The 18,561-nt window shown below is 40.3% G+C and overlaps 1 protein-coding gene across 1 annotated transcript in view; it reads left to right on the top strand.

Annotated features, from left to right (window-relative positions):
* Positions 1-18,561, top strand: part of septin11 (septin-11) — a 39,988-nt gene that overhangs the window by 18,907 nt on the left and 2,520 nt on the right. Inside the window, 4 exon segments of the mRNA XM_048603795.1 lie at positions 4,061-4,245; positions 10,230-10,371; positions 10,489-10,516; positions 16,355-16,416. Of these exon segments, the coding sequence (XP_048459752.1) occupies positions 4,061-4,245; positions 10,230-10,371; positions 10,489-10,516; positions 16,355-16,416 (417 nt within the window).

The following is an 18,561-nucleotide window of genomic DNA, read 5'->3' as shown; positions in this document are numbered from 1 at the left end:
CCCCCCTACCCCCCCCCCCCCCCCCCCCCCCCCCCCCCCCCCCCCACGTAAAACAGTAGCTGCTTTATAAAACAGAGATTAAATCAGGAGATAATGAGGATAAGTGAAAAGGCAATACAATAATCATGGGTGATTTTGATCTTCTGGTAGATTAGGAAAATCAATTTGGCAGAGGCAGCCAGAAGAAGAAGTTATCGAGTGTATTTGGGTATTTCCTAGAACCAATATGTTGTGAATCCACCCAGGGATCAGGCTGTTTTGGATTTGATTGTGTAATGCGGCGGGTTTAATAAATTAGGTCACAGTAAAAGATCCCCTCAGGCGAATTCGCCATTTAGTTTGAGTGTGACAAATGTGAGTAGGAAACAGCTGAGCTAAACTTAAATAAAAATAATTACATAGTTGCAGAGTTGGCTGGAGTGGACTTGGGAAGGAGGTTAACAAAAAAGACAATTTAGAAACAAGGCAGACGTAAAATAGTTCACAAATCACATCAAAGTTTACATTCCAGTGAGGAAGAAAGATTCCAGGGAGGGGATAAACCATCCGTAGGCTACCCAAAGAAATTAGGAATGGTATTGATTAAGAAAGCAAAAAACAAGTGAAGTAGCAAAAATTAGTTGTGAACAAGAGCATTAGGAAAGTTTTTTAAAAGCCCAGCTAAAGATGACCAAAAACTAAAACAGGGAGAAAATAAACTGAGCAGGTAAACTAACAAGTAATATAAAAACAGATAGTAACAGCTTCTTTAAATATGTAAGAAGGAAGAGTGATACTGAAGTGAACATAGGCCCTTAGAGAATGATGCTGGGAAATAATAATAGTTATTTGGGAAATGGCTGAAGAGTTGCAGCAATCTTCACGGTTGACAATATCAAAAGTACCAAATAATCAATGGGGGAGGAAATAAATACAATAGCTATCACTAGGAAAGAAGATAAAGGAAACAATGGGACTGAAGGCCATTAAGTACCCTGGACTTAGATGGGTTGCATCCTAGGAATTTAAAGGAGATAGTGGATGCACTGGTAGTAATCTTTAAAGAATTCTTAGATTCTGGAAAAGTTTTAAAGGATAGGAAAACTGCCAATACAACAGCCTTATTCAAAAAAGAAGATGGACAAAAAAGTAGGCCAGTTAGCTTAGCAACTGCGTTGGGAAAACATTAAACTCTAACATAAAGAATATAATAGCAGAACATTCAGAAATAGATATAATCAAGCAGATTCTGTATGGTCACATTAGGAGGAAATCATGCTTGATGAATTTATTTGAATGCTTTGAAGAAATACCAAGCAAGATAGATATAGGGGAACCGGTAAATTTAATGTATTTTGGATTTCCAAAAGGCACTCGGAAAGGTATTGCATGTAAGGCACCTTATTGAGATAACAGCCCATGGTGTCAGTGGTGGCATTTAGAATGGATAGAGGGTTGGCTAACTAATAGAAGACACAGGATTGGGATAAAGGTGTCATTTTCAAGATGGTATCCTGTAATTAATGGAGTTCCAGAGGGATCATGACTTCTGCCAATTTTAGGGACAGCATGATGGCTCAGTGGTTAGCACAGCTGCCTCACAGCACAAGGGACCTGGGTTCAGTTCCACCTGCCTGTGTGAAATTTGCACATTCTCCCTCTGTCTGCATGGGGTTTGTCCAGGTGTTACGGTTTCTTCCCACAGTCAAAGAAGTGCAGATTAGGTGGGTTGGCCATACTAAATTGCCCATAGTGTCCAGGGTTGTGCAGGCTGGGTGGATTAGCCATGGGAAATGCAGGGCTACAGGGATAGGATAGGGGAGTGGGTCTGGGTTGGATGCTCTTTGGAGGGTCAGTGCAGACTCATTGGGCTGAATGGTCTGCTTCCACTCTGTAAGGATTCTGATTCTAACTCCATTACCATTAACATAAGATTTGAGAGCACACAGGTGGCACAAAGTGATTTTTGTACATGTAAATTTCACTTATAAATATTTCACAATACATTATTTTTATTTTATTAACATGTGTATCATTATCTGTTGTGCATAGCTTAATCAGAGAAGTAAATGTACTTGCACACCTCCTAGCTGACACACACCTTAATGGTTACAAGGAGTTGAGGATTTTTCTATGGAAGAAACAAAGTTGTGTTTTATTTTTATTTATTCTTTACTGAATGTTCATGCTTGTGTCCAATGTTTTACTTGCCACTCAGTGGGTACAAGGCTGATCTTACAGGACCAGCTGGCCCTCCTTTCTGTGCTTTGAATGTAGACAGTGTTCATCACCTTTTTGACAGAATCATTGAAATGTTGTAGGTCCGAGGTCAAGGCACTATTGAGGTTTTGCCAGCCTGAAATGAACACTCATTTGGATAGTACTGACATCACCCTTGTACAGACAATCCTCCCTTCAGGCCACTAATGTTTTCCTTTGTCCAGACTTGCTATACCTACGTAGCAGGACACAGACCTTTCCCACTTCAATCATCACCTGGATCCCACTTATACTCTTCCAAGCCCCTGACCCCATTCCACATCACCCTCCTGAAAGCTGAGCAATCCTTGCTCTTTCTGAGATTCCATGTGAACTGCCATTGTCCCATTCTCCTTCCTTGCGCTGGGGAATTTAAGAGTGCAAGGCCCAACACACTGCTGACTTTCATCTTTGTCTCGTACATTGAAATTTCACACTTTGCCTTAGTGACAATTTCCCAATCAGTCAGCCTGTACACTGCCTCTCTTCTCTCAATCTTAATCCTCCCCAATGATATTAGATAGTCCATATTCCTGTGGTACAGCTCCAATCTGCAGGGGTTTGTCTGAAAGAGGGGCACTTAGCAACAGTTAATGTGAGGAACTGGTTGAAAAGCAAGACAATGTTTTCTTCATGTTATGAATCTTATTAGAAATGAGTTGATCTTTGCAGTATTAAACCCAAGGGATTGCCATCAAGGACACTGTAAAGGGTCAAGGGGCAAAAGGAATAATTGTATTAAACCGGGGGGAAGAGGAAGATAGGGAGAGGAGGACTCGGGCAGAGGATGAAGTGGGACGGGAGAGGAGAGTGGATTGGGAAGAGTACAGGGAATGTAATGGGAATGGGAATGATGGAGTGGAAGGTAGGTTTGTGAGAGTTATCCAATCACACATTTCTGTTAGTGACCAGTTATCTGAAGATAAAATATTGTCCTTTGGGGAGACGGGATGATTTAGCACTCTGTACTTGGGCCATGTCACTTGGGAGGTTGTTGTAGTTTATCTGGCTGGGACAGGTTGTTAGGAATTTGAGGATTGACTGCCTCTCGGGTGGGCTGCTTTGTCCTGAATGGTGTTGAGTTTCTTGAGTGATGTTGGAGCTACACCCATCCAGGTAAGTGGAGAGTATTCAGTCACACTCCTGATGTGTGCTTGTGGACAGGATTTGGGAATCAGGAGGAGAGCTGTTTGCTGCATAATTCACAGCTTCTGACCTGCTTGCAGCTACAACATTTATATGGCTAGTCTAATTAAGTTTCTAGTTAATCTTCCATACTGTTAATACAGTATACTTCCATACTGTTCTAGTTAATCTTCCGTAGAGGTCATCAAAATATTTTTACAACAATCAATAGTAGTTCTATGGCTACTATTACTGAAACTGGTTTCAAAACATCTGTATTCTTCCCCAAGTTAGGAGGCAGTGAGATTATGATGTTCCTGTGTCTGAAAGTTATCCTGTATCTGATAGTAATTGCTGTGGAAACAAGATATCCTTCAAATGTGATGCCTCATCCACCGAGGTCATTTCACCTGCAGGCAGTCACTGCCTAGTTTACAGGGAGAGAAGGTCTGCTTGGATGAGGAGTGCTCAACACCTGTGGGTTCATGCTATTATCATGAAATGCCTCTTTCAGGAGCCAAAGAAAGAAAACCTGATTTTTTTTTTTGGAAAAGAGGTAAACCTAATAGCTACCAACTTTTTACAACTCCAGACTTGGGATGAGGGCGATTCTGCATTGTCACATATGTTCATTTGCTTGGTTGGAAGAGTGAGGTAGACCTGTGTTGGAACTGAGTGGTGTATTGTGTGTTCTCAGCTTCACGAAAAGTTTGATCACCTGAAGAAGACCCATCAAGATGAGAAGAAGAAACTTGAAGATAAGAAGAAAGATCTCGAGGAAGAAATGAATGCATTCAACAAGAGGAAAGCAGCGACTCAGCTGCTCCAATCACAGGCTCAACAAGCTTCCCAGACCACCAAGAAGGACAAGGATAAGAAGAAGTATGTTCATTTTCAATATATTTTTAATGTTCTCTTTTCCTTTCATAAATATATCTTTCTCCAGCGATCTCCTGATCTGATTTTAATGTTCACGAGGAAGGACGAGAAAGGAAAGAAAAGCGACGTTTGGGTATTAAATGGTTAGAAACGATGATGCTTATTCATGAGATTATATGTAGTAACATTTCTACCAGGAAGGCCTATACACATATGTAACATTCAAGAAATATTTTTGATGAACGGCTATTTCTAAATGATGAAAGTAGATGAATGTAATAAGCTACAGTTAGTGAACTCAGCAGAGCTTGATTTGTGGATCCCTGTTTACTTGAATGGTTTAGGTTCCTTTTATGCATTGAGAATTAATTTGAGAAGTTTGCAAAATATAGTCTTAATTTAGTTTACATAACCCTGCATAAAGATTGTGTGATTTTAGAGTGTATGTCTTAGTAGAATTCCATTATATCTTGGATTGGTTTCAATTGTCTGTTGTGCTGATGGGAATTTTCAGAAGAGGTTGTATCTGTTTTTGTGTGGTCATCACTGCCAGTGTATCAGATCCTTCCTACGGTTGACTGTAGTATTAGATTATGGGAAAATTATTTCAATATTTTTGGTCAAGAATGAGGTGAACGTAAGTGTAGAGAGTAATTCTTTTACAAATGCTTATGTTCTGACATTTTTGGCTTGGATCTTGACTGTAGAATAATATAGATCAGATTATAGCAAGTCACCAGGGGGTCTTGTATCTTCCTGATTTTGATTGATTGAAAATTTGATTGTAACTCAGTCTGCTAGTTCACTAACACCTGTTTTATGCTATTGTGCAAAGCAAAGATCTATCCCACTGACGACTAGTAGACTAGTTTTACTGCTATGAACTGAACCATTTCAGTAAAGGTAGTCATTGGAGTGGGGAGCTTTGCAGCTGATTTTTTTTTTGCTCATTCCTACTTGGTTTTTACAGCAACCTGTTTATTTGTAGAAGTCCAATGTATTTTAATAGGTATATTTTTATAATTATTCACTTTTGAAACAAATTTACACTCATTTTATCTGTTTTTATTTCACCCTTGTCTAAATCTGTTCACCTAAGCAAAGTTGGTAAGTGAATAATCTAGGCTGCAGTCCTAGCCACATGGTGACAGCCAGGTAAAACTTGTACAAAATCTTTCCCTCTACTTGACGTTACCTAAAAGCATGGCTACCATTTAGAATTCAAATGGGGAATGATACCTGACTTGCAATTAGAATTCAATTGTGAACGTATTATTTCATGCACAAACCTGACCCTAAGCTGGCCAAGCTTCAGCAACATTATTGCATTCCTTGTTGGGACTTGGTAAAAGCTTCTCATTAGAACTTGGGAATAAATGCAGCTCCTAACCGTGGCACTGAGCCCTACAGAGCTAAGAGGTTTAGTCATTCAGTCCTTTCATGTCCTTATCTTCTTTAGACATGAGCAGGTCTCAGCCAGGATGGTATTGACAGCTTGTGTAGATGTCAGGTAAGGACTGACATTTATTGTTTATCTCTAATTCACCTTGAGAAGATGGCGGTGAGTCATCTTCTTGTATTACTGAGTCCTTGTGTTGTATAGGAAGAGAGTTTCAGATTTTTGGCCCAGCGACAGTGAAGGAATGGCATTGTAGTTCCCAGTCAGGATAGTATGGGAAGGGAACTTGCAGATTGTCTGCTCCATTGTGCCTACTGAATTTGTCGTTTAGGTGGTAGAGGTCACAGATTTGGCAATTAATGTTGAAGAAGCTGTAGCAAATTTCTGAAGTGCATTTTTGTAGGTGGTATATACTGTTGCCACTGTGCATAGGTGGTGGAGGGAATAAATGATGGAAGAGGTGGACGGGGTGGGAGTCAAACTCGTTGCCTTGTTCTGGAGGGTGACTAGTTTCTTTTAAGTGTGTCAGGGCTGCATTCATCCACTCAGCAGTTCTGGCTGAAGATGGTTGCAAACAACTCAGCTTTTGTTTTTTTGTACTAACAATCTGATTGTTTACGCAGCCTCCTTCCCCTGCTAATTGTTCAGTTGCTCACTATAATGATTGGATGTAGTAGCCCTGTAAAACTTTGATTCAGTCCATTTTGACATGGGATCTTAAGTCCTGCCTATCCCATGCTGCTTCTGTTTGGTATCGATATGAGCCTGTGTTGTTGTAGCTTCACCAGATTGCCACCTTATTTTTAGCTATCCCTGGTGCTATTCCTGTCTTACATTCTTGCAATCTTCACTGAACCATGGTTGATCCCTTAGCCAGATGGTAATGGCAGAGTGGGGATATGCCAGAAAAAGTTACAATTGATGGCACACAGCATCTCATGGATGGTAGTTTTGAGCTGCTACATCTGGTCTGGATCTATCTTATTTAGCATGATCCATAGGCACCATAAACAAATAGAGGGCATCTTCATTGTGAAGGTGAGACATTTGTTTCCTGACACAGTAGTCATTTCAACAACAACATCATGGACATATGCATCATTTACAGGTAGATTTGTGATGATGAGGTCTAAACCCGCAACCTGTGTCACCTAGAAAGGTAGGGGCAGCAAATACAAGGAAACACCACCACCAGCAAGACCCCCTCCAAGTCTCTCACTAACCTGACTTAGAAATATATCACCATTCCTTCACTTGCTGGCTCAAAATCCTGTAATTCCCTTCCTATCAGCACTGTGTAGGTGTCCCTACATTCCAAGCACTACAGGTAGTGGTTTAAGAAGGCAGCTGAGCACCACCTTCTCTGTAGGTCAGTAAGGGATAGACAATGAATGCTGTCTAGCCAGCAATGCCTACACCTAAGGGATGAATTATAAAAAAAGGTTCCCTCCCCATCTGTCACAGACCAGTCCAGTGAGACTCTATTTGTAGTACCACTCTTGGTAATAGACATGTTGAGAGAACGTTCAGTGTACCTCCCACCTTCCGTGCTTCTTCCAACATGCAAGTATTCAGGCTCGTTAACTGAGGGAGGGGAGTAGGTGTTCTTTAGTAAAAGGTTCTGTTGCATCCTTGGCCTGATATAGTGACGCTTATTCAGAAACAATGTTAAGGGCACCCAAGACATACTGCCTCTGACACTGTACTGCTTGTCACTGCAGGACATACCCTAGTATGTTAGTAATAAATTCCAGAACATTGGCTGCATGCAATGTATCTGTGAATATGACCGTATCTGGCTTCTGCTTGATAAGTCTGTGGAACAATTCTCCCAATTTTGGCACAAGATCAAAAAATATTAGTGAGCAGGACTTTGAGCGGTCTGTTTGAGAGCGTGTGTTTTTATTGTTTTTGCTGCCTAAAACACTGACAAGAGATTGTCAGTGTTGGCCGGGATTTATATCCTTTTGACTTTGCAGCAGTTTTAAAACAACTGACTGGCGTACTAGGCTAATACAGGTTGTAGTTCAGCATCCACCCCTTTGCTGTGCGTCTGAAGTCACAAACCGGACAAACTGGGTAAGCACATCAGGTTTCATGTTCATCATTATTGACACCGGCTCTTTTTCGAAAATCAGGGTTTATTTAATGAAAACTCTTGAGTTCATATCCCATACCAGGACTTGTTAGACATGGAAGATATGTTTGCGATGAGGCCAAACAGGAATATTATCAGATAGGCAATTTTCCATGGGAGGGATTTTCTAACGGTGAATGATAAGCATCTCCACCCCCTCAAATGCTCAGAAATGAGGTTTCTTGCTGATGGAGCTGAACACTGTGCAGTCCATTTGAAACTCCTCAGATACTGAGGCAGCCCCTGTCCAAATGCAGCAAGACCAGGATAATATCCAGGTTTGCCTGACAAGTGCCAGGCAATGACTGCCTCCAAGAAGAGAGAAGCTAACCATCATCCCTTGACACTGAATCCCTCACTGTGAGCATCCTGGAGTTACCATTGACCAGAAACTGGAATAGCCAAATACTGTGGTGACAAGAGCAGAGCAGAGGCTAGGAATCCTACAGCAAATAATTCACCACCTGACTCCCCAAAACCTGTCCACCATCTACAGGACCCAAGTCAGGAATTTGATGGAATATTCCTCACTTTCCTGAATGAATGCAGCTCCAAAAACACTTCAGCTTCAGGCCATCTGACAGCCAGCTTGATTGCCAACACATACATAACCATTCATCCCTTTCACCACTCATGCTCAGTAGCAGCAAAATGTACCATCTAAAAAGATGCAGTGCTGAAAATCACCAAGACTCCTTAGCACCTTCCAAACCCACTACCATTTCCATCTGGAAGGACAAAGACAGCAGATACATGGGAATACTGCCAACTGCAAGTTCCCCTCCAAGCCACTCGCCATCCTGGCTTGGAAAACTATTGCCCTTCCTGCAGTGTTGCTAGGACAAAATCCTGGAATTCAATCCCTAATGGCATTGTGGGTTTACCTACGCCAAATAGATTGCAGCGGGAAGTGCATCACCACCACCTTTAGGGCAAGTAGGGATGGGCATTAAATTTTGGTCTATTCAGTGACGTCCATATCCCCTGAATGAATAAAAAGCAGTTTCCTGGGTGGCCTTGGTAATGGCAAACCACTGCAATATTTTGCCCATAAGCACGGACCAATCCGGTAGAAGTCCATGGTCTAATCCTGGGAAACAAGAATGGCAGAAAAGACTGACAACATAAAAGAAAAATCAGAACAAAAAAATCTCAAATTAGTTGTTTAAGGTCCTTAATTATTAATGTTTGCACCTTACTTTGTGCTTGAAGCTGGTGAATTGTTAATTTGAGATAAATACACCCTGCTGTGTTGGGAAAACTGCATCTGATCAGCCCGAGAGGTAGAAAGGATGCATTTCAGACAAAATATGCTGGATCAGTTCCCAGCTATCTTAGACAAGAAAAAGGGGAAGCTTTGGAATTAGCAATATATATTTCAAACCTGTCTGTGATTTTTGTGGAGCTAATTAATTTAGTGTTTGCGGTGTTGACTTCAAGCTGAAATTTTCATTTTAATTCCATGGAAACTGCCTTTTTACTAATTTTGAAAGGGAAATGCTGCCTGCTAATTATAAAAGCCAGTTTGCGAATAATAAAACGTTGAGAGACTGAATTAGTGTCAACCAGATCTCCTCTTACTTGATATCACCATTGACCTGTATCTGTATTAGGTATAGGATTTGGAGAAGATCTTTTAGTCTCTCAACACTGTAATGTCCACCATTCATTAAGATTAGAGTGATCTGCAACCCAACTCTTTGGGCTGAATCTTACACTATTTTGGCTAATTGAGTTCTATTGAGTTTTTTGGAGGGATTCTTGCCGAGGGGCCTGAAGTGTTTTCTCACTGTATCTTGCCAAACTCGCCTGATCAACTACCTGCTCTCTCCTACGGCGTCTCTCACGTCTGATTCCAGCCCCATTTTAACATTTTTGCTAGAAGAACTCGCTGCTGAGCAGATACCTGCTGAAAGGCTACACCGACTTTAAAAGGCTGTTGTGTGCCCAAATGGGGACCGGCATTCCAAAGCTGCCCTGCTCGGTCAAGGACAGTGACTGAGTGTGATGGAGAAGGGGAAGTTGGTGCCGTGATTCTGGAGGGGGTGATGCAAAGGAGAGGAGCCCTGTTCTCAGATGACTAGCAGAACAGGCCCAGTCTGAGGTCATCACCAGGAACAGTGGGGAGCAATGTCAGAATAAGAATAATGACTTACTCCGCACTGCCAGGGTAAGTGCCAACATCTACTCTCTGCTACCTCTCTCTCACGCTTATCTCTGCTACTGCATACCCCTGCCATCAAGGCTCGTGCTCTACCGCTCTGTGTTGTCTGTAACACCTTGCCTCATTTGCTTTCATTCCTATCCCTACTTCCCACACCAGTGACCATGCATGGGCTCTGTACTGCTTACTCGGTGCCCCCAGGACACATTACCACCTTTACACTGCCAGCACTAACACCATGCCAGCCGCTTTCACCTCACTCAATCCCTCCCTTTCTCTCACTACAGGTGGAGAAAGGGGTCCAGATTGATGGAGGAGTGCCCGGAATTGGACTGCTTAGCCCTGCCAAGAAGAGAATCGTGGCCCTCCTTGGAGAAGACTAGGACCACTCCTTTGGAGATGTTGAGACATCCATTTCTCACCAATCGAGTAAGTCCCATTCTTCATTTCATTGCAATTCTGACATTAACCCCACTGTCACTGTCATTTGTTTCATCCTCTTTTCTAACCACTGGCCACACCACCATCTCTCTTTTTGTCTTGCAGATGTTGCCGTCTTCTCCTCCACTTCCAGGTGTAACGCCTGGCTCCCCTGACACCACTTTCTCGAGCTCTGATGACAGGAGTTCTGAGGCCTCGGCAAGGCTGCCTTCTGCACTGGCCACCAGCTCCCACGAGGCCTTGGTGGGAACATTAGGTTTGAGAATATAGGATCTGTGAGGACCTCACTGTGACAGTTCCAGAGCTGCCTGAATAAGAAATGCCCCAGGCTGCCAGCACTTGGAGGACTGACAGATACCAGGCAGGAGAGGACCCCCACGGTGTTGGCAGTTTGGTACTTCACCCACATGTAGCAGACAGGAATGTGGGAGGCAGTGGCCTTCATCGTCCTGAAGTTACAGTGAGTCATGTGATCTGCTGAAGAGGGGCGCACACCTGCCATTGGATGCACAGTGACAGGGGGCACAGAATGTGGCATGCACTCCAGATGCCCCTTCCTCACATGGAGATAGGGCATTGCCAAGAGGCTAAAGAAATCAAAGACTGTTGGGAGAAAGCAGGAACAGGGTACTGAGTTGAATGATCAGCCATGATCATATTGAATGGCCTCCTCCTATTTTCTATATTTCAAGGTGTGAGATTGACAAAGTACACTGTCTTACAGCAAATATATGCCCCCTTGATTGAAGATTGCTGAACAGGAAGGCAAGCTGCCTGGTTGTGTCACTGCACTAATTGTGACAGCAAGGCAAGGTATGGGTGGCACTGAGGGGGGAAGTGAGCTGCTCTGAGAAATTGCTGCAGCCTTTCACTGCAGGTCACTGCTTCCTAAGTGTCCTGAAAGTGGATTAGAGAGGTGCCATGATAGTTGTGAAAACAAATATTGGATGCCAGTGTCCGTGGACAAGGGCCACGCCTGTCTGATGCCTGTGGATCGTGCCCTGAGATGCTGCTTGTTGCTGAGCAGTGTGGAGGCTGGTCACACTCAGCGGTGAGCTGAAGTTGCTAGGCAGTTGCTTTGACTTCCATGTTGAGATTTCTCAATACCAAACCTGTTTGGTGTGTTTGGTAAGATAGGAAGCTGAATATTAATGAGATGAGTTGTGGCATTAATAAAGCATTTAACAAGCAGTAATCACCTTTAATGGACAACTCTGCTGTGCCTCGTGAGGAACTCACCATGTCGCTCATCAGAAACATGAGAGACATGAGCGAGGTGCTCATGACATAGAGAGACCTTGCTGGATTTCTCATCCAATTTTACCACAAATTTTTCGTACTCTACATCGCTCAGATCCCTATAACATTGGCCCCTTTTACCTGTCTTATACATAAGCCATATGCAAGTATACATTGTGTGGTTTAATTCATTCTCTGCTGTTCTGATCCAGCCCAGGAAACTTTGGTCAAAAGATATCATGGTAATAGAAAAAAGAATATCTTTTTCAAAAGGTGACAAAGTTGTAAATGTTGATATTCCTGGAGATTTAAGTGTGATTGTATGAGGAAGTCCAAGTTAGCATGTAAGTGCAGCAAGCAAGCAAGCAAACAAGAAGGCAGACAGCATATTAGCCAGTACAGGGCTTTGGTGAGCTCACGCCTGAAGTACTGTTTGCAGTTTTCGTCTTCATATTTTAAGGAAGGATATATTTACATTGGAAGCAGTACAAAGGTTCACCAGTTTGGTCTCAGGGATGAGGGAGTTGTCCTATGGTGAGGAGCTGAGTATTTTGGACCTATATTCTCTGATATTTTGAAGAATGAAAGGTGATCACGTTGAAAAATCTGTAGGGGCTTTGCAGGGTAGACAGAGGTTGTTTCTGCTAGAAGGGTAATCCAGAGCACGGGCACCGTTTCAGGATAAGGGCTGTTCTATGTTTGAGGACTGAGATAAGGAAAAAATTTCACTCAGTGTTATGAAATATTGGACTCTACCACAGAGGGTTGTGGATGGGCCAACAATTAAACAGATTTAAGCATGAGATAGACATATTTTGATCTGGCAAGTAATCAAGGAATATTGGGAATGGGTGGGAAAGCCAAGTTGAAGACCAAGATCAGCCAAGTTTGTATTGTATGGTGGAGCAGGCTGAATGGGTTATACAGTCTACTCGTGCTCCTGTCTCTCGTGTTCTTATGTAATGACCTTGATCATAAACAGAACACAATGTATTGACTATTACTTAGCAGTAGTTAATTAAAGTGTTACTGAATATGCCATTTGATGTTCTGGTTAAGACGCCTGTTGTAAAAGCAGATTTTCATCTGTCGTTATTAAATTGAAGGAGGAAATGTTGCTTAGCTACTTGCTGAAATTTATCTATAAACAATATTTCAAATTATTTTTGAATTTCAGTTACTGCTGCCCTACTAGAGTCCCAAACATGTAGCCTGACATGCTAAATAGGATTATTTTGTAGTAATGGAAAGATAAGGAAATACTTTTGAATTATTTCCATGTGGCTTCTTTTTATGAAAAATGTTTGTAACAAGTGATTTTGTAAGAAATAATAGTCTAGTTTATGCACTTTCCAATCACAGGAATAAGTATTCTCTGATAAATCTTCAATATCATTATACCTTTCACATCAAGGTTATTCGAGGGGAAAAGTCAGTGACAGGAAAGTTGTGTTTCCTGTCTCTGATATATTGGGGCAATACCAGATGAAGAGTTGTGGGGTACAGTCTCTACAGGTGATTCTTCTTCGACTGCCCCCACCCTCTCCCCTCACACTTCTAACAGAAGGTCCTTACAACGGTATTATTCCATATTGTGTGCACTTAACAATTACTCCATTGTTTGTGCTACTTTCATGATTTTACTATTTGCATGTCTATATCATTAACGTAACTTTTCAATCACTAATGCTATGGTTTATTGCTGACTCTGCATTGATTAAGCAGAATTGTCAAATATGATCTTTTGCACAGCTCCATATGTTTTTGTCTTATGAGTACATTCAAGCTATTTTATAATGTGTGCGCAGCTTCCAGCAGTTACTAGTTAATTTTGTGCCAAATAAGGGATCGTATCAAAGTTTGTCTACTGATTAAGATCAGCAGTACCATAATAATGGTCCAAGATGAATGATTTAGAAACATGTAAATATGGGTGAAAAAGTGTTGGTTCAGATGGCCATCCCAGAGTTGAACATATATACGTATGTATCCCTGATTTTTTTCTTGTGCGAAATATCAATTCTACATTTGCTTTAAAATTACTGTGGTTTGCAATTTCTGTTGTCTCACTGGGAAGTCCATTGTAAACTTCATCATTCAGTGGGAAATAGTTACATTTGATGTTTACATTCACCTTCTCATCTGGGCTTCAGTCATTTTAAAACCAGGGAAAAAATATTTCGGAGTTCAACTCGTTAAAAACCAGAAGGGATTGATTTTGAATACATCAGTAAGATTCCCTCTTGGTGTGTGAGCATAATTAACTTCTTGTAGTTGAAATTTCAGATAAATAGCTCTATGTTATGATTTCCTTCCTATCATAAGGCAACTAGAACAGCACGTACTACTCCGGATCGAGATAAATCATTGTTATATGAGTCATTGTCATTTCCTATGCTTTTTGTTTTATTTTATGTCTTATATGACACAGATCCTATTTATCACTGCACCCTAAGTGTCCACTGGTATTCCCAAATCTTGTTCTATATCCAGTGAACTATTAATTTGTAGTCTAACATAGAATTTTCTGTGGTGGTCTCAACACTACATCAGTTGACATTAAATTTCATTTATTATTTCTCAGCCTATTTTAGTTAGTTCCCTTTTGTGCCTGATCAGCTTGCTGTTAATTTATTTGCAGCCTTCTTGCAATTTTAGTTCCATTGAGATAACTTTGTCCCTATCCCCATTTTCGAATCATTGATATGCTCTACAACATGAATAAGATTCCCATGTTGACCTTGGGGTACCTCACTGGTCACTTTATACAACTCCAGCATAACACTGTGTTGATCATTCTGTCTCCTTTGCTACATCATGTTTTGCCAATTTACAGGTTAAACTTTAATGTGATACTGTAAAGAATTTCAGTGGAGTTTCATAAGCTCCAGTACCACCCCTCAAGTTCAAACAGCTTTGTCAAGCATGCCATTTACCCCAATAAAGCCACACTGACTTGTTCTAAAGAGCTTATATTCCTGTTGTTCTTCAAAATATCTTTCTTAAGGAGTATCTCTCATAATTTACTCATGACTGATCGATGTGCATCTCACTAGCCTGTAGTTACCAGGACATTCCTTTTGCTCTTCTTTGTAAAATGCAAGTTTAATGTTCTTTTCACTCCAACTCGAAATTCTGATGAATCTTTTAAAATCCCTTTCATTGTTATTGATCATTTGTGTGGAGGGCTAAGCACCTTAATTTTCATTTATTTTTAATGTTCTCATCATGTCCTCACTGGTACTGATTATTATTCCCATTGTTTCCTTCCCATTCTCAAAAGAAAACCCTCACTTTCAAGGGAATGTCAGCAGCTTCAATTTTTGAATACTGAAGCAGAGAAAATGTTTTGGATATCTACTGTTTCTCTATTGCATGACATAATACAAACATTCCTCCCATAAAAAAGGGCAAGTTATAAGATTGAAGTCAAGTAATAGACTATTCATTCTAATTCTGACTTTATTTTTCCTATCAATAGTTATCCCTAAGATGTTCCTTATTGTCATGATTGACACCTCTTCTCTTCTGAAGAGTTCCAAAACCTCTTCTAGTTTATTGAAAGCATTTTGAGATCAGGCTTAAAATTCAGACTGAATTTCATATCCAGACTGTGATTTAATCTGAAGCATAAAGGGTAAATCACCCAGGCTTTTTCAGCACCCATCTCTGACATGGGCATATTTAAAGAGAAATAAGCCATTTTGCCATCAAATCTGCCATTCAATTAAATTGTGGCTAATCTGCATTGTGGTGCACTCCCAACAAAATGGTACGTACGTGATGGAAGCCACATGAAAATTCAGGATCATGGTTTTCATTTATTTTGCTTTATAAGTAACAATGACCATCTTAAACTTCAACTCTTTGCTGTCCACTAAGATGTTAATGGATTTTATACTCCATATTAAGAATTCTTAGGTTTGTCATAACAAATCCTGCACAGATGAACTGTCACTAGTCAGGGTTCTCCTGATGGATAATGCAGCTTTATATCTACTCATATTGTAGCTCAGCAGAACAGTGGTTACATAGCTAAACTTATACCATCACAGAATGCAGGACTTTGCTTTTCAGTGGTGCAGCATACTAATAAGGAACTGAAGTTGATGGGAAGTGTGTGGAAGTAGTTGAACTTAAAGTAATGAAAGAGACCAATGCTTTGAATTTCTACTGTTAGATTGAACCATCAAACAGTATTTCACATCAAAGTTTGGGATAATGAGAGTAGAGAAATTGTGGTTTGTTCTCCGAGGAAGTGGGTTAAATGTTGAAAAATTTTGCATTGCATTTCATAATCACTTTGAAAATGCTATGCCTCGCAAATATAATATGGAAACTCAATGCATGGAATTGTATGTTAAGTTAAATTTCCAACTCCTAGAGGCTATTTTAATTGGTCTAAATAATAACTTTGGGGAGGGTATATTGCGAGGCAGTTTATTTGATGACTCCATTCTTCCATGAATTTTGGTTTGGGTGTGTAATGTACAATTTTTCTCTCAAATGCCTGTGCTTTGTGAATGTTTGTTTTTCTTTGAAACGCATATATAATTTGCTATAATGCATGAGTTACTTATTTGCAGTTGTAATTAAATGTAGCTGTTTATTAAAATGGTTTGTTTCTTAATCATTGCTTATTGTACTGTATTGGAATGCAACAAATTAGTTTATTTATGAGGTATAATTTCTAATTGTATGTTTTATTTTTTTTTCCCCTTTTTAATTGCAGTGCAAGCTTCACATAAGCAACTCTGGCAAGTCACGGATGTCACCCTATCCATCTGCTTAGCTGTAACGTGTCTGGCATCAGAATGCCCATCCATTTTTTTAAAAATTGACAGAACATTAACAAGTATCTTTTCATATAGGAAAATCCTTTCAAAAGCATTCCATGAAATGGAGAAGGGGCACAACTTAAAACTGAAACAAAACTGGTATTTGAAGGGGGCAGTGAGAAGCAATGGATGTCTCTTTGAAAATGGAAACTGTAGCTAGAATAATAGGACTATTATTACAAAGAGGAAAGTGATCAGCCGTGTAGGTGTGAGAAAGGATTACATATCAGGATATCATAACGACTTTTCTAACACCTTTTCCATTTAGAAGTCTTGCAGAAATCAAATCTGAAAGAGATAAATTGCAATTTCATGGGTTATGGATAGTGCTCTTTTTATACTTTCCTTTGTGTAATGCTACCATCATAGTTCCATAATGTGTTTCTGTTGTTATTAACAATGTGGAATTAATATCTGTCCTTGCTCTTAAAATATGCTAAATGCGCAGGTCAAACTTGGTCCTTTTAACCCTTTATTTTGTGCTGTTCACCCTGAGATAGATTCTCTTTTTGATGCCTTTCCAAAGAGAAATTAATTATTGTTCCTTGTCTGTTGTGGATTTGTCTCTGCTCTCTTCTGGCTTGGTAGTATCTCCTCGTGTTTACAACATACCCATCTATTTTAAAACCAGGACCAATGTTACTAGCAGAGATACACAGCTTCAAACCTTTCGATGGCAGGTTTCAATTTTGATTGCTAACTAAACATGGCTCAGGAAAGAGGTGTTCTTATCCATCTTGACATGTGCACAAGAAGCCTTAACATCAACTTACATTAAACCTTCAGCATTTCTGTTTCAATCGCAACTGCAGTTTACTGCATATCTATTATTTTAAAACTTTGCACATTAACACTCGGAAAATTTATCAGTCGGCTCCAAGTGAATAAAATTTGTCACTTATTTAATTACAGAGCAATTTTAAATCACAAAGCCAAATCATAAAAATATTTTTACTGGGAGTTGGCAGTGAAACTGATATTTGTTATAACTAAAATTCATATTTCCTCGAAGCTGAATGCTCATCTGAGCATTAAGTATTAGTATCTCGCCTTTCTTTGAATCTCAACTTCAATAGTGACAATAGCCGTATAATGTTAACATATTACTGAATATCAACAGTACTGTGTTTAACTTAGTAGCTGTCCAATTCACATTCGTTAACAACTTGTCTATCAGTTTGTCTCTGTTGGGTAGGATTGCCCAATGCCAGTTCCTAGCTGGGCATTGCATGTGCTAATGGGGATAGATTATGCAAACCAGGAGGGAGAATATCTGCAGCAGTTGTCCCTCCCCAGTGACAGTTGAGAATTCATTCTCAAATTTGTTTAAAAGTGATGATCTTATTCTAATCCTCCCCCAACTAAGTACAGCAGTGACTCCTGTTTTAATTGATAGGAAGGAGTGGTGATGGGGATCAAAGGACCAATCGATTCAATAAATGTAATTTTATAAATTGAAGACTTTATGGTCATCAAAGTTTTGATAACAGCCCTTAACCTGTAATCTTGAGGACATGCTTTTAACTGCACATCTTTCCTGGGCCATGTTGAGCTGATTACCCTAGCAGCAGTTTTATTTTGTTTCGTATGTCTTTTACCTTGTTTTCACAGTAATCCTTGGCTCTGCACGGAATAACTAATATCCCACAAAATCTAGTTGGATTGCACTTTCACCTATGCATGTAAGTATGGCAGTTGGAACTTTTGTATTCTTGGCAATAAATATATAGCCAAAAGATTGGTTGCCCTGGCCTCTGATCTGACCCATTATAATGGCAGAATACCTCTCGGCCAGTTTACTGTCTGATTTCACCACGGAAGTGTTCCAGCAGCTGCCTCTTGCACACTTGTATCCTACTTTGCTTTTTACTTTGCCAAATAGTTTGCTCACCAAGGTGCCACATTTATTTTTCCATTTATTGTGCTCCACCACTTTTAATGCAGTAAACGTGAGTTTTTTTTTTAAGAACATAGTGATTTCTATGCATTTTTGTATGAATTGCAGCCCCTTAGTCACCTTGTCGCTAAACATGGTTGTTGCCATTTCTCCAAGACGCACCATTACATACATATGTGTACGATGGACAGCCTTTTTTATATT

Source organism: Rhincodon typus, chromosome 1 (assembly GCF_021869965.1).
Source record: "Rhincodon typus isolate 14 chromosome 1, sRhiTyp1.1, whole genome shotgun sequence".
Classification (NCBI taxonomy): domain Eukaryota; kingdom Metazoa; phylum Chordata; class Chondrichthyes; order Orectolobiformes; family Rhincodontidae; genus Rhincodon; species Rhincodon typus.
This window is presented reverse-complemented; position numbering and strand designations above follow the sequence as displayed.